Source organism: Patiria miniata, unplaced genomic scaffold, assembly GCF_015706575.1.
Source record: "Patiria miniata isolate m_02_andy unplaced genomic scaffold, ASM1570657v1 HiC_scaffold_6, whole genome shotgun sequence".
Lineage (NCBI taxonomy): Eukaryota > Metazoa > Echinodermata > Asteroidea > Valvatida > Asterinidae > Patiria > Patiria miniata.
This window is the reverse complement of record NW_024037073.1, coordinates 4,665,647-4,682,464: the sequence shown is the minus strand read 5'-3', so window position 1 is coordinate 4,682,464 and position 16,818 is coordinate 4,665,647. Positions and strand designations below refer to the sequence as shown.

The following is a 16,818-nucleotide window of genomic DNA, read 5'->3' as shown; positions in this document are numbered from 1 at the left end:
GGATGAGAAGTCACTTTTACTTCCAACAAGTCCACGAATCTGCTGCCTCTCAGAGGGGATTTGAATATTGTATTACTAATTATAGGCCTATATAACTAATTCCCTAAATTCCTACTATCTGAGCATGGAGCTATAAAACGGATAGCTTCATGATCTGAGCAACTTGAACCCTAAACCTATGCGTGGGGACTGTTTCGGATCGGTTCGTTCGAATTCCTGATACGTCCGGATGTGGATATGGTTTTCCCTAGAATATTCTTCTGGGGTTTTCCTCCCACCTATAAAACTGTGAAATCTTCAGTATTTACTCTCTACAGGTTACTTCAGGCTTGCGAGCTACAAGAATGCTGCCTCTGGTACTGTCGAGGAATCCTAGGTTGAGGTTCCAGTTAATAAAACAATAAATACCTTTATTTTACACGACACGTGCAAAACACCACGCGCCTAAAAAAATCTGGTTTCGCTTGAATGAAAGCGCGCCCTCTAGCGGTAACCTGCTCACATTTCGATATGCCCTGTCAATTTGACGTCACATCTCATCCTCCATCACGACGCCTTGGAAAAGTAAACCTCGAATTCTTTGGAATTTTCACCGATTTCCTCGAGGATCGAGCGGTTTGATCTTCAACCAACAGTACCTGGATAATACTGGATAAATATGAGTCGGACATATCGCCATCAAACCACTGAATTAGAGAGAACTATGGCCGACATGTAACGCATGTTTTATCACACACCCAGTCAGCTCGTGCGAAATTTACCAACTATGGCGGCGATATCGCTGTGACGGGCAAAATATTTCACAGAACACGATGGAGAACGATACAGGTCCACCGCAAAACCATATTAACCAGATGAATTCTGGCAATGCAAATGTAATGAACAGTTTACCAAATAAACAGCATGACGATAATCAACGAATGAACTACACAATACCGGGAATATTACATTTTATTCAACATGAATGGGCACGGTTTGAGATGGAGAGGGCGCAATGGGAAGTTGAAAGGGCAGAATTGCAGGTAAGGCCGGCATCATGATCGCCATCCATCCAGCATGATGACTTGTGAATCTTTATGCCCTGTGGTGTGCATGGAAAGGACTTGAACATTTGTCTCTTGTAATTGTATGGGTGACTGTGAAAATGATGATTGTAGCCTAGGGGGCCTATAACATTTACCAGTGGTTTTTATGGAAAGAATGTTGCATCCTGATGCCACTTTTTTCATCATATAATCTCAATGAAGGTTACAAAAATGTTGAGAAGACATTATTCTAGGACTGAAAAACATTTCCAAATTTGTTAGAAAATACTTTGAAAATGGACTCGACTCTCCATCGACTTTGTTTACAACCAAAGAAGCGGCGTCAAGATACCACATAGGCCTACATTCTTTCCAGTATTATTCTTGTTTAAAGGGTAAGTATAGGCCTACTAGCTGCTGGGATGGGAGAAACACATTCAAGCTGTCAACAGTCATGACAGTATTAACAACACATTCAATCTGTCAGCATTTTCCCCCAAAATTGCGATGATTTTAGGTTTTCATTGTGAAAAAAAGGGAAAATAATTATAGCCTAAATCATTTCCAATGCGGCTTTTTTCTTGTACCTGGGTGTTAAAAAAATTTGTTTCAGTCACAGCACAATGAGCAAGCTTTGCAAAGTTCTCATCATCTGATCGCGCTGCACTATTGTATTGGTCAATCATGTCGTGGCTATCGGTCAATTGTTCCACCACTGGTCAGTTGCGTTGCCATCAGTCTAGACCTAGGAGGGCCTATAGTGTAAAATCAGTATTTTTACGAACATCCAGAAAACAACGGGGAAGGAATGTGGTATCCTGATGCCACTTCTTTGGTTGTGTACAAAGTCTATGGAGAGTTGAGTGCATTTTCAATGTGTTTTTTAACAAAATTAGAAAAGTTTCTCAGTCCCAGATTCATGTCTTTTCAATATTTTTGCAATGACTGACCTTCATTGACATGATTGAGATAATGTATGATGAATAAAGCAGGATGCAACATTCTTTCCAACAATGGCGTCAAGATGCATCAATGACTTGCGTGAAATGGTGCAAGACACACTGTGTATGCAGGCGTTAGTGCGCATGGACAGATGGACAGTCGTCACCAATACGAAACAGTCATTGATGCATCCTGGGTAAATGCTCGTGATCGTGACCCCTGTTAACGTGTACATGTGCTGTACATATTGACCCTAACCGCCCTGAATCCTTCAAAATCCTCTTTGCCAAAGTGGAGGAATTTGAAGGATTGAGGCTACATGGCAAAAGTGCGTGATCTCATAGGATGCACTTTGTCAAGGTCTTGGGCCGGACCTTGTGTTGTTTTTGCTCAGCCATGCATAAATATAGGCCTGGATTACGCGTGAAATCCTCCATACTGCTCCAGGATGTCACTGGCCAAGCCTCAACATATTGACAGTCACTGCCGCAGGATTTTGCTGGATTCAGGCAGTGGTCACCCCTCCACGGACCATATTCAAGAAATAATGGAGTAATTTGCAGGATTGAGGCTATACGCATATGCTATTTTTCCATGAGGCCAATTGGAGGATTTTGCAGGGTTGAGGCTACATCCTCGCAAAAAGGCCTTGGGAGTTAGGGTTAATGAAATGATTTCAAACATGGCGGGCAGGCAGTGTGGTGGAGGGTGAAACTGGTCAAACAATCTTGATTTGCAGCTCAAAAAATGATTGATGTACATGTAGTTCATCTTTAACATGTTGAGAAGCAAGTAGTCGCTGTATTAAATACAATGTACTATTTTTGTCAAGTCTTTGCCGTGAAATTTTACATTGTAGGCCCACTATTCGCTGAGGTGCTAGAACGACCGACTAAAGACAAAAGTTGAAAGATGGGAGTTCTAGCGCCCCAGTTGCTGGGTCTACCATCAGTCAAATACATTTTTTTGGTGTAATTCATTGCTCTGGAGTAGAGGCTTGAATTTTGAGAATTTCGAAAGGATCAACCAACCGGGCAAGCATATTTCTGCGCGATCGAGCGATGCATATCAACCGATGGCACCCAATATTCGTTTTTCATTTTAAAAATTGGGTCCACGATTTCAAGAAAGCAAGCAAGAACAATTTCAGTGAAATGTCCCAGACTGGGACATTGAGTGCAGAAAAACACGCAAAACAAATTCAGGCCAACTTTACTCTCTAAATTCTCCAAAATTGTCATGAGGCAAACCCGAGGTCCTCAGTATTTCACCAGCCAAGTTTGAGGTCTCACTTTACCATATTCGATCTCACTGCCATATCACTAAAATGAAAGGTCTTGTCCCCTTTAATTTGATACCACACTTGAGGTTGTGATGTTTGCACTTGCAGTTTTAAAGGGACATTACGGCCTGGAATGGGCCCAATTGAGCCACAAAATGCATTTTATATTAATCGGAAAGAACATTTAAAAGTAGGATATAAACATCCACACGACCATACTTAGAAAACTGGGCGTTTTTTGTGTTATTCTTGTGAGAACCATTTTCAACCCCAACTCTCTGGACAAATTGCATGCAGAGCTTCCTTAATTCATGTGCATGTACTGTACACGCATACAATGTACCGGTACATGAATTAAACAAGGGAAATGCACAAAATAAATAGTGAGTAATGTAAGTGCATTTGTGAAGTACTCTATAGTGCAGTGCTGTGATAACATTTTTTCTTGAGGAAATAAATGACTTGTACAAAGTACAATGAATGCTTGCTCCGTACATATTCTGAACTCTGAACAGGACACGTCTAGGATGTCTACATGTTGTATCCAGTTACATAATACAATTACACGTACAGTGCCATCCACTGTGGCACAGTTCAGTCCATAAATCATTTTGACTTAAATTAATTGACATTCTGTACTTGTATGTAATTTACAATTGAAGGAAGTACATGTACATGTTAGAAAAATGTAATTGTTGAGAAACAAGTGTACATGTAGGTCATATTAGGTCGTATTTTGAGTGCATGAGGGCGCTGTAACGACGCTATTTTTGGAGCACAAACAGTAGAACTATCACATTTTGTTGAAGCGATAAGTAATTTTTTTTTTTTCAATCTACAAGTCGAAGATTGTAACTGAACCTTTTTTTTCCCCCAGAAGTGGCGTCACAGAATCCTCATTCGCTCAAAAATATGGCCCAGTGAGATTTTTTAATCCGTCTGACTTAAGAACAATCTCGTACTATGTTTCTATATTGTACGTTACATTGTACCCCAGGCAACGTGTAAGTTTAATTTCAAGAAAAGGGTCAAGAATACACGTGTTCAGGGAATACATGTATTGGCAGTTGATAAATGGTGCATTTTTTCCTGTAAAATGTTCAGCACAAGTATACATACGGTACATGTACATGTAGTACATGTAGATGGTCAGCTTACTTAACATCACCCTGGATCTTGGAGTAGGTTTTTATTGGATTAAATACAGACACACATGTAGTATGTGAACATAAGAACAGCCATGAGAAGATGTGATTCGCTGTAAGAGATTAACGCCATACATGTAGGCTTGTCAGTGCTGGCCCACAGATGCCTAAAGGCCTTCAGCATTTAATCATTGTCAACATACATTGATCCCTCCGACTTAAAGGGAATATACATCATTTGCTTTTGCTGTAATTTTCAGAAATGGATGGAATTGGGGGGTTGGAAATATATAGCAAATATAGTTACACTGACTTTTTTGAGGTTTTGGGTTCGAAAATGCTATAAAAACCAAGAAAACGATCATTTTCCTGTAGTCTGGTTCCCTGACTCCATATAAGAAGAAACAGAGCAGTTTACATACATTGGGGAATTGTAAGGTCAGGGAACCAGTCTAGCTGGCTCGTACCCGTTCATAGGTTTGTAATCGATTGCAAACAAGTGCGATGGTCAATTGGGGCCAGTATTTGAAAAAAAAGCCAGTTGCTTCCAACGCTGATCGGCCGATCAGCGTTGGAAATTGATACAAAAATACCACTTTTCTTGAAAATGACAGTATACCAGGTGCCATGATTTTACAGGATGCTTTACACTGTCATTCACTAACAGTCCAGCAAGGTATTTCAAAATGATTTGGTAGTTTTATATTTTGATGTTTGCAAATGTTGTATTTTCCCTTTAAAGGAACATGTAACATTTTTGCAGTTCTGTATTATGGGCTTACATGCACCGTAAATGTAGTGTAGCCCAGGTTTTATTGTTTTAAAACTCGTGTGTGATGATTTGACAAATGTTTTAATCGGAATACAATGCACACGTATTGTAAGTGTATACACATGTGTACATATCGGTATCTACAGAACATGTTCATGTACACCTACATGTACAGCCAAGCAGTTCATACCAGTTTGTGTTTGTGTGCTGGTCATTACTACGGGTGTACATGCACATGTGTTAAAAATCAAGCTTAGATGTTGAACCTGTAGTCGTTGATTATTTACACATTACATGTACCATACATGTACATGTACATTTGTACATGTTGTTCTTTTACTGTCCATACATGCACACACATGTACATGTACTGTATAGGCAAATTTGGGCAAGGACCTTCAGTCGACTGCTGTTGATTTGTGATGTAATTGCTGGTGAAAACATCATACAAAACTTCTTGATTCTGGCTCCCTGTTGTGCATTGTGAATGTCTTTATTCAGCCAAATGGTAACCAGTGATGGAACTGTGCCCCAGGCTATGGTTCCAAATAGCTAACCAGAGTAGAGTGCAGTTAGTCAAACCATGGTCAAACCATATCCTCGCTTGAACTGAGCTTTGAGCAAAGGTGAATCATGTTCATACAGGTAGATGTACATTGTACGGGTACATGTACATGTACATGTACTTCAGAGGATGACTGCTTGTGTTTATGGTCAGAGGTCAGGGAAATGTATGAACCTTCAAGTATCCATGCTGTCAGTAGTTTGATGGCTCTGGTCTGGTCCAAGTTCCACCTCCATATTCAATGCATCATGCAGTACACTACATTGCATAATTGTAATGGCTTACACTGAAATTCTTCAGAATGAGTCATGCGAAGTTCCTATCTAGACCATTTTAAGAACAAACTGAATTTTAAGAACAAATTGTAAATCACATATTGGCACTATTTACAAACATGTACACCTGTACATGTGTGCCTGAAATTTCAGGCAAATATGTGACCCACTCCGCAAAAATGAGTCTGTTGTGGCAAAACTGACATTTTGAGTTAACTACATTAATAAAATGGGAATGAAATAAGCTTTCATTTGGTATATCATGGACCTTTCTAGGACGTTTGGTTGCACTGTTGTACTTGTTTCATTCTGTAAAGTTTTTGCAAAGCTAGAAAGGTCTCAATGGAGAAAAAAGCCTTTGAAAAATGACAAATACACTGTAACTAACCAAGAAAAGCACCAAAGATTCCTAATTTTTTTTCTTTTTCTTACAATATTTACATTTCTGTGTAAGATTTTTGAACTAAAACTATCAAACAACCAAAATAAAACAAAAACAAAACATCCACATTTTGAGCAAATTTTTACTGTTTCCATTTCAAAATGGCAAAAGCTTGAATTCAAATTATGCGACATCAGACTCATTTTTGCAGAGCGGGTCACATATATACATGTACATGGCCTACACATACCGGTACATGTACAATGTATGCACACTCCATGCATCCCTTGATGTATTCCTAACTGTAACATTAGCCAAGTCAGTGCATGTCTGTGCTGGTGATGATGGAGAGAGTCTGATGACGATGGGAGAGGGTCTCATGGCTGTGATTGAAAAAGGGATATTTGGAGACACATCAAGGGTCTACGGGAAAACTGCGGGTTTTTTTTGCCCTGGACAGTCTGTCAAGATGTATAAGTACATGAACAGTGAAGTATTGTCTACATGTACCGGTATGGGGCCATCTTCTTGTAACCGGGGAGAGTGGAATTAGTTAGTTTTTAAAATGTGGCACTCTCCTTATGTCCGAGGGGTTCCACTAAAAAATGATTTGGGTAGAGCGAATGTTTTCTGTTGTCTCACAAATATGAAATGGTTTATTTACAGTACAAATAGAGACAATATATATACAAATTATTAGGTATTTACACAAGAATTATATTAGAAACTTGGTTGGGTGTATAAAAACGACAGTCAAAAGGGAAATGGGCTAATGAAGTAGCTCCAAGGATATTATCACTTGGGAGGATCTACGTTCATGCCTACTCCGATGTGAAAATCGACGATCAGCAGTGAAAATACAATGTAGATGTAAATATTTTACTGCTATTATAGGGAGCCTCTCTCAAAATTGTAATACAAGTGAAGAGTGTAAGCGCTCGTAAAAGATGGTCTGAATTCAACGATGTGTTGGATCGAAATCAACAATATTCCGCAGCAGGCCTACAAGAAAACTATACCGAAACGCCCGGAATGTCAACTATTCCTCTTAAACAAAGCGCGTTGGAATGCAAAACTTGCACGCTCGCTACGCCCATCGCATAGTTAAGCAAAATTCTAGGCGGCGCGCGCTGTTAAAAAAAAGTTTAGTTGGCCGCGAGAGGGCGCTAGGCAAAAAGCATGATCACAATGGCTGCTCACATGTAAATCGACACAAACACGAAGTTACAAAAGTTTGGTATGAAATAATGCTGGAGTAAGGAACCAGTCGGGGAAAAGTAAGTACTGCAACCCGACCTGGTTACATTCTCTCCTTTATGTACATGTACACGTGTGATAGGTTTACATAATGGAGAACTTACACAGGGTACTTACATACGCAGGACAGCCGGAGAGAATATTGTGGGACTACAGCACACTACGATTTTGTCGTATTATGTGGGGATCATTTCACAACATCTGTGTGACATTTAGAGTTTAATTGCTTTGAAGGGGCTATGTAAATTTTGATATTGGGTTTTTACCCATCACCAACTTCTTTGTACATGACATTATGTACAATGTACTTTTATAAAGCACTGCACTGTGTCCCGTGAGATAATGCCAAAAATGCTTCACCGGCTCATGTGGGACTTGAACCATTGACCTTCCACCATATTTATGGTGGGTCTAGCCACTTGTACGGTACAGTACATGTACCGGTACACTGTACAACATTTACTGGTAAAATGTACATGTACTCAGTGAATGGCAATGAATTTGACATAGATCTCGCAAAGGCACCTTCATTGTCAATTTTTGAAAGAGAGCCCTCTGTGAATGTTCCCCTTCGGTACTCCCCATCACTGCTTTTGCGTGCTGTGCTCATGCTGTATAACTTTTACCTTGTGGAGAAGGCTGTGAACTCATCTGGCATGATAACTGCAGGTGTCTTTTACGAATAACCCTCCGGATGAATGAGGCCATTTTATGTATTTCCCTAAGCACAAGAACCGTTGGACCCTCTCTGTCAAACTGCGCCATTGAATTAGCATTAGTATTGCAACAATTAAAACTTTCCGACTGGATTGACAGGATAGCCTGAACTGGATGGCAGCTGTGCTAACATAAACAAATTTTATGCAACTTGCTCAACAAGAGTGCCTGTCGTACATGTACAGATCAGGGGTGAGATTTGTCGGGATTTTTCCCAATTTCAGGATTTTTCAAGAATCTTTTTTGAATTTTGGAATCCCAGCTTTTTATTTTTTTATTTTTTTTATTATTTACTTTTTTTATTAAAAAAAAAAATCTATGACAGTTCATAGGGAACAAAAGAAATGGGTATTGTAAGGGGTACCTTTAGATCCTGCTTAGGGGCCATCACCCCCATATCCTCTGCCAATTATTTCGTGGGATTTTCATTTTACCCTGGAACCCAAGGTTCCTTGATTGATAGATGCAACACAGTCTTTTATTAGTACCAGACTATAAGATAATACCAGATACTTGTCCTACCCGCAATAACTGCTACAAACAACAAGTACTGTGCATCTTGTGTGGGTGTGTGTACTCACCAGTTGATCACTTGATAAGACTTTTATTTGTAAACAATGTATGTTTACATTGTGCAAGTATTTTGATGCCATTGAAGCGCACCTCCTCCCCATAGGTAGTAGCTCCATGGATGGTCTGAGTATCAACTAATCATGCTAACTAATCTAGAATGGTGTTTCAGAGAGATACGTACTGTATGCAATACACCATACATGTATAATTTACAAAATATGTTATACGCCATAGACCATGCACTGATGCAGATTTAATATTAGGTTTTGCCCTTCACCAATGTGATTTTTCATTGTATGCTCAGTGTTGCCCGAGGTCTTGCGAGAAAAAAAATCACATGTAGTATACATTTGTTGTACCAGACATGTTCATGTATTCATACATGATACCGGTACATCTATGGAAATTCCATGCACTGTATATTGTGCTTGTTCATGTACTTCAAACTTTTACAGTGCAAGCATAAAACATGTACATGTAAGTACATGTACAATATACATGTGTACATGTTCATGTACGTGGACACATTGAGGTGAATTCCACATGTGCGTGTCAACCTGCCCTTGTAAATTGTTGGAGGCAGTGGCACAGTGCAGCTAACCTTGGCAGGCTTCTTGCTGGTAATAATTGGTTCCCACTGAGAGGCCAGGGTTTGTACAGACTGTCATGACTGTTGTTGCCTGTCAGTTGGGGTCGTGTGCTGGGACCCATCACGTACATGTACAGTACATGTTCATGTGCATGTTCATGTACATGTGGTCCTTTTTTCAGTCACATAATGTTACAGTGTTGTTGACTGAGTCACTGACTCGGACTGGAGTCCGACTTGAGTCACTATTTTTTTGACTTAAGACTTGACTTGACTTGGCAAAAAAAAGGACTTGTGACTTGACTTGACTTGAATTTGGCCTGCTGACATTAACACTTTTGTTAAATGAACTCAAACTTTCAGTTGGGAACAGAAAGCCAAGGACCTGAGTCACCTGATATACATGTGTAGCGAGCTTGGCATCCTGCACGTACCGTATGTATGCAGGGATCGTCGAGGTACCAGATGGTACTGGTATTTGTGCAGTGCATGCCAGTTTGTGCCATGTAGACTACAGTTGTGTTAGAAGGCACCACACTGCAGTACTGCACATACATGTATCAGTGTATAGACGCATAGAGGAAGCGACATCATCTTAAAATGACTGGAAAACGACTGTCATCATTCTGTGATACAGAATTGAGGAGAAGCACAAATTCTTCCTATTCGACACTAAGGCTTGGCAAATGAATTTCAAACGTCCTTCAAAAACTCAACATTGAATTGAGTTTGTAGATATTCAAATCACATTTTTAGACTATTTTAAATGCAAATGAGGTGTTTGAGAGAGCGAATTTGAAAATTGTAAAATTTTATTTTTCAATTCGCCCTACCTGATGCACACTATAATTAACCCTATCACACACACATACCGGCACATGTACCATAGACTGGTTCCTGTCTCTACTGCTATGTTTAGATGGGCATGAAAAAAAAAATGGAATTGAGACTTCAGTGACTTGACTTTGAAAAATTGACCCGTGGCTTGACTTGACAAAAATAAATTGAGGGACAGAGCACACTGTCCAAAACGTTGAGTTCTACATTCAACCAACCGGTTCTTTTCAGAACCACACTTCTTCCATGTGGAAAGAAATCTAAATTGACTTGCGACTTGACTTGGGAAAAATTGACTTGTGACTTGACTCAATGTGAATTGTGAAAAAATGACTTGTTGCAACACTGGAATGTTATGTACAATGTAAAAAATGTACAAGCATAGAGCATGGTACCACAGTGTGAATATACATGTACTGGTACATCAACTACATGTGCATTTATGTGTTCCTTGTTCGTGTTTACACACGTGTACATTTACATGTACATGTACATGTAGTTGATGTACCGGTACATTGATGTACGGTACCAGTTGATCTGCTCCGTGTTCTTGTACATGTTGTACATGTACATGTACATGTGCATGTAGCACGTACATGTACATGTACATGTGACAAACATACATACATTTACATGCTGAGTGCTATACTCATATAATGGACTGTACATGTACATGATTGTATGACACATGGCGTATGAGGATACATAGAGCATGGTATTGGTACCACAGTGTGAACTATACACTGGTACATCAACTACATGTACATTTATGTGTTCCTTGTTCGTGTTTACACACGTGTACATGTACATGTACATGTAGTTGATGTACCGGTACATTGATGTACTGGTACATTGATGTACATGTACATGTACGGTAACAGTTGATCTGCTCCGTATTCTTGTACATGTACACTGTACATATACATGTAGCACGTACATGTACATTGTACATGTGACAAACATGTACATTTACATGCCGAGTGCTATACTCATATAATGGACTGTACATGTACATTAATGTATGACACATGGCGTATGAGGATACATGTACCATAACGCACCGGTATGCACCACATTAGGGGAGGGGCTGTCCATCATGGCCATATGCCTACACCTCATCCAAGATTAGTCCGAAGTGTACATATGTACATCTACATATATCGAGAACTTGACAGATGTATGTGTACACGTATGGATGCACATGTCCATGGTCAACTACATGTTGTACAATGCGTACATGTACATGCATACATGCGTACATGTATCATCTGCAGTAATTTGTTAATGCCACTATGTACATGTACTATGTATTGTAATAAAAATTCTGTGAATGCCATGGATGAGTCATGTTTAGTTACATCGGCATGCAAAGGTTGAGACAGTAAGAGCATCATCCTTGTTGAATGAGACCAAGTATAATGTACAGTTAATTGCATATACATGTACACGTATGCAGGCCAAAATATACACCATTACATGTACCGGTACATGATCATGAACATGTACATGTACAATGCACGTGCACACTTTTATGCATTGTACATCGTCAGCTTGATGGCCCTTACAAGTACCATAGAGCTTGCCTTTAACCTTGAAATGGCCATTCCATTTTGAGATTGTACACTGCAAATGAATTACATACGTGTACACGTACAGTATGTATACATGTACTACACATGTACATTGTAAGTGTAAACATATTTAGCATTAGCATACATGTAGGTGTATGTACCCGGTACATATATTGTAAGTTTGTTTAATGCAGGATAATTTTCATTTTCATAAGAAATTCATGGCACTACATTGTAAATCTACATGTACGTTGAAAAGGCCCGTAGTGAAACATACATGTACATGTAGTTGTACATGTACATGTAGTTGTACATGTACATGTACATGTACGGTATGGTATTAGTACATGTTGGTAAAATAAAACATTTATTCAATCTCAAGGACTGAATAAAAAAACTACATTGAGACACTACATTGTAAGTTACAGGATACTTGTACACATTAATCCTAACCTCCCCAACTCCATCAAAATCCATCTCTCCTTTTTTGGTGGATTTGGGGAGACTTGGTCCTGCAGGCCTGGTTTGACTATGATGGACTTGGGCCAGGAGGCCTAAAGCAAAGCATGCATTGGAAGTGATTGATGGATTTTGGCAGATTTGGTCCAATACTTAGTAAAAGACAGTAGTTACGGTTAATGTACATTTTTGTTCTGCTATCCATTGTACATGTACATGTATAATGTTCATTATGTAAGTCTTGCTGTAAATGGATCTTGAATGAGTTTGGTAAAATTGAGCCCAACCTTGTTATTATTTTACTTCTTATTAGTGATATTAATTTTGTTCTGTTGTTTTTGTTTTACCATGACAGGCCCGTATAGCTTTCTTACAGGGAGAGCGCAAGGGTCAAGAGAATCTCAAGCATGACTTGGTCCGCAGAATCAAAATGTTGGAATATGCTCTCAAACAAGAAAGGTACAGTATGTGTTTGTTCACTTCAAAATTAATATACTTAACTGGCTTTCATTTTCTGTCTACACGTATGTGTTTCTGTTGTTCAGTACCGGATGTTCAATATTTGTGATTTTTTTTGTTTCATTGTTTACAAAATGTTTTGTTTTAAAATGAACGAGTAAATACTGAGAAATGTTGTGTACTGTGGACCATGTCAGCTGTGACGTCACGGTCACATCGACAGGCAACCCCAATATTTATGCCCCTTTTGCATTTTATTTTGCCTACAAGATAAACAGTTTGTCAATTACTCTTTATCCACTCATTATTTCAAGAAGAGAAAACAGTTTGCTAAAAGTTGGTATTGCGTGAATACAACCTCCAATTTTGTAAATGTGACATGGTCTTTGCATGTATCTGAACATGTACATGTACACGTGTACATCAGATATGTATGAAAGTTCAACAATATACACAAAGGCAACACTTGTAAAATACTTCAATAAGAGAGAGTTTTTAACTGTGGGATTGCAGCTCAACAAATTATCATGTCTCTCCGTTTGTTAGTTAGTTGGTAACAAATGTTGACATTGTCTAAATTGCGCCTAATTTATTTTGACTGATTTCAACCAAACTTTGTCAAAAGTATCAGTAGCCCTGGCCCATGATGTCACATGACCAAACTGAGGTCAAAGGTCATCATGAGGTCACTGGGGTGAAAAATCTGATTTTTTTTTTTTACTCCAAACATTACTCCTTCCAGAAATTACATGGCACAATCACGTGACTCATGAATGAACACGAATTCGTTGGTCCCCAACTTCCGAGATATTTCCGATCGATCTTCTTGTAATAAATCTCCTAAAATCATGCATTCAAATTCCATTGAATTATTCATAAAAGTACAGTATACACGTACATGTACTTGTACGGAACTTTATTCTTTTGTGAACAGCAGTACACGTTGAATGTCATTTCCCCCCCATACATTGTAGTGTAGCCCGTTGCGGGACTGAACAAGCCTGTCACTGTACACCCATGGTCTCTGATCATACTCTGACTCAGTCTGAGCCCCAATGTACAATCTACAGGGTGACAACTAAACTTGCCCTTAATGATTTTTTTTTGAAGGATGGTTTAAAATTCCTGCCATGCCAATCATCATTGCTCATTGACTGCCATGGATGTTTATACAATTAATTTTTCTTTAGTGCTGACATTTTGTATGATTGTGTTGACTACAAAGTGAACCCTACTTCTATCAAAAGATGACCTTCTTTGTGTATGCACGGTATATGAAACATAAAAATATTCACAATTTCAATATTTAGACCCCCAAAAAATAGTTCTGCTTCCGATTACATGCCTTTTAAAAATAGTGTACATGTAGAATTTCAGCCTGAACTATTTCCATTTGCGCTACGAAAGCTATAAAAAAATGACCACCAAAAGTGATATAACAAATTGCCTTAATTACATGTAATGGCAAACATGCATGTATTTAAGGTCTGTAATTCTTAAATATAACAGAGAATTCGTGTCATGCACGTCACTTTGCACAACGCCAGTCACAACGGGAAACTGGCCAACACTGTCAGTGTATCTCGCGAAACACTGTCGGTGTATCGCGCGATGAACATGTATTATCGTGCGTGATGCTTTTAAAAAAAAAAAAATTTGTTACTAATAAAAAATTTTAGGGTCGTGTCCTTAAAGGGAATATACAACATTTGTAAACATCGAAAAATAAAACTACCAAGTTTTTGCGAAATACCTTAACAGGATGTTGGTAAATGACAGTCTAAAGCATCCTGTAAAATTATGGCACCTGGTATACTGTCATTTTCAAGAAAAGTGGTATTTTTGTATCAATTTCCAACGCTGATCGGCCGATCAGCGTTGGAAACAACTGGCTTTTTTTCAAATACTGGCCCCAATTGACCATTGCACTTGTTTGCAATCGATTACAAACCTATGAACGGGTACGAGCCAGCTAGACTGGTTCCCTGACCTTACAATTCCCCAATGTATGTAAACTGCTCTGTTTCTTCTTATATGGAGTCAGGGAACCAGACTACAGGAAAATGATCGTTTTTCTTGGTTTTTATAGCATTTTCGAACCCAAAACCTCCAAAAAGTCAGTGTAACTATATTTGCTTTATATTTCCAACCCCCCAATTCCATCCATTTCTGAAAATTACAGCAAAAGCAAATGATGTATATTCCCTTTAAAAATAGGGTAGGTCGGGTAACCGGAAGCAAGTATTTTTTTGTGGCTTTAGTGGATTTTATCAGTTTCTTGTTTTTATTTTTTTATGGAGGTTGTGGATTTTTTTACCGTTTTGTTTATGTGTTGTAAAATAGATTGAAATCTTTCTGTTGGATTTTTGTACAGCTTAGCAATAGCAGCGGGAATTAATTCTGTGGGATATTTTTGAAAACTCTTTTTATCCCTGTAAATTATGCACATACAATGTAAAATATATGGGCAGTTCCAGCGTTATGTTACATGTAAATGTATGTCCATGACAGCGCATTTATTTTTATTTTTTGCCAATTGATAAAAACAACACAAAATATGAGCTCAGTGAATAAAGCTGATATTACAGAGGTTTGGGATCATTTCTCTGAATCAATAATTAGATATAATCATAATTACATGACTCTGTCACACTTATTTCCATGATACTAGAATTTCCCATACAATTTGTCATGTCTAGTTACAGGGCCCTGTATCCGTACATTTAAGGAAAATGTACATAATAAAAACTTGGTCCTCCATGACCACAATGTATTTCTTATGTATGTACATGTAGTTAGAGCAGCATAACGACCTTTGGTCAGTTTATTGCCATGAATTTCCCTTCTTTTGTTTACTTCAATTAGCTCCTTCTAAGAAAACAATCAATTACACTTTCTTTTCTTTGACTTGGTTGACAGGTCGAAGTACCAGAAGCTCAAGTGTGGACATGACCTGAGCCAAGAAATCAAGCCACCGACATTTGATGGGGGTGAGTTGTTGTCTGAAAAGTGAAAGGAGTGCTTTCCTTTTTTTTTTTTGGCACCTAGAGCTGGTTTGGCTATTAGCTAATGAAGAAATTTAGACACTGTGTCCTATGTGTAAATTGTGTAAAGATAATGAGCACCATTGATATCAGAATTTTCAATAATTGATATATCGGAAATCCAATATCGAGAATATTTGATACTGTATATCGATTATCCCAGATAAAAGACCATAAAGATGACACTTTGGTTAAAAAAAAACCCCAAACAATGTTAAGTCACAATTTTCCACTTTTTTTTCTGGATATTTTAGATGTCATTCCTCAATATCAAAATTTTTGATATTTCGATATGATTAAAAAAATTGCTATTGGTGATATTGATATCACAATAATAATCTAGTGATATCGATATATTGACGGTGCTTGGACGATGAGTTGTTTTTTTTGGTATCTTTTGAAACAAAGTTGTTTTTATATTTTTTAAAACTTTTTTTTTTCTTGAGCGCTTTCTCGAAGCACTTTCCATGAAGACCATTTACATGTACAAAGCCATGTACATACATATATACAGTAATCGCTGAACACATGTACATGTAAATTATGAATATTTCAGTCATGGAATATTCACATATTCTTGTACGTTTTTGACGTTATGACTTTTCCTTTTTGCCACACTGTATTTCCTTCCTTTTTTATTTGAACCCCTGTATGCTCCTTTATAGAAAGGTCAATCCAAAAACTTGTGTGGTATACATGTACATGTACTTCCCCTCATACGGTACATGTATATTTGCACAGGATTAGACATGTAGTACAATGTACATGTACATCACGTATGTAAATGTACGTGTTCCTTTGAGAGACATTGATTTACTATCAGCCTTGATATTTGGTGTTCAAAGTTGTTGCATAAGTTTTTAATTTTCTGAACCTCAATCAATGTATAGCTTTACAAAGGACATTCTTGAGGAGAGCATAAAG

General features: G+C 38.2%; 1 protein-coding gene across 2 annotated transcripts in view; it reads left to right on the top strand.

Moving 5' to 3' along the window:
* The first annotated feature begins 492 nt into the window (after positions 1–492).
* The window catches only part of LOC119743435 (striatin-3-like), a 41,116-nt gene continuing 24,790 nt past the window's right edge, over positions 493–16,818 (top strand). For both annotated transcript variants that reach the window (XM_038219835.1, XM_038219834.1), the window contains exons 1-3: positions 493–1,022; positions 12,747–12,850; positions 15,770–15,840. In XM_038219835.1, the coding sequence (XP_038075763.1) occupies positions 813–1,022; positions 12,747–12,850; positions 15,770–15,840 (385 nt within the window). In that variant the 5' untranslated portion in view covers positions 493–812. The remainder of the gene's footprint in view (positions 1,023–12,746; positions 12,851–15,769; positions 15,841–16,818) is intronic.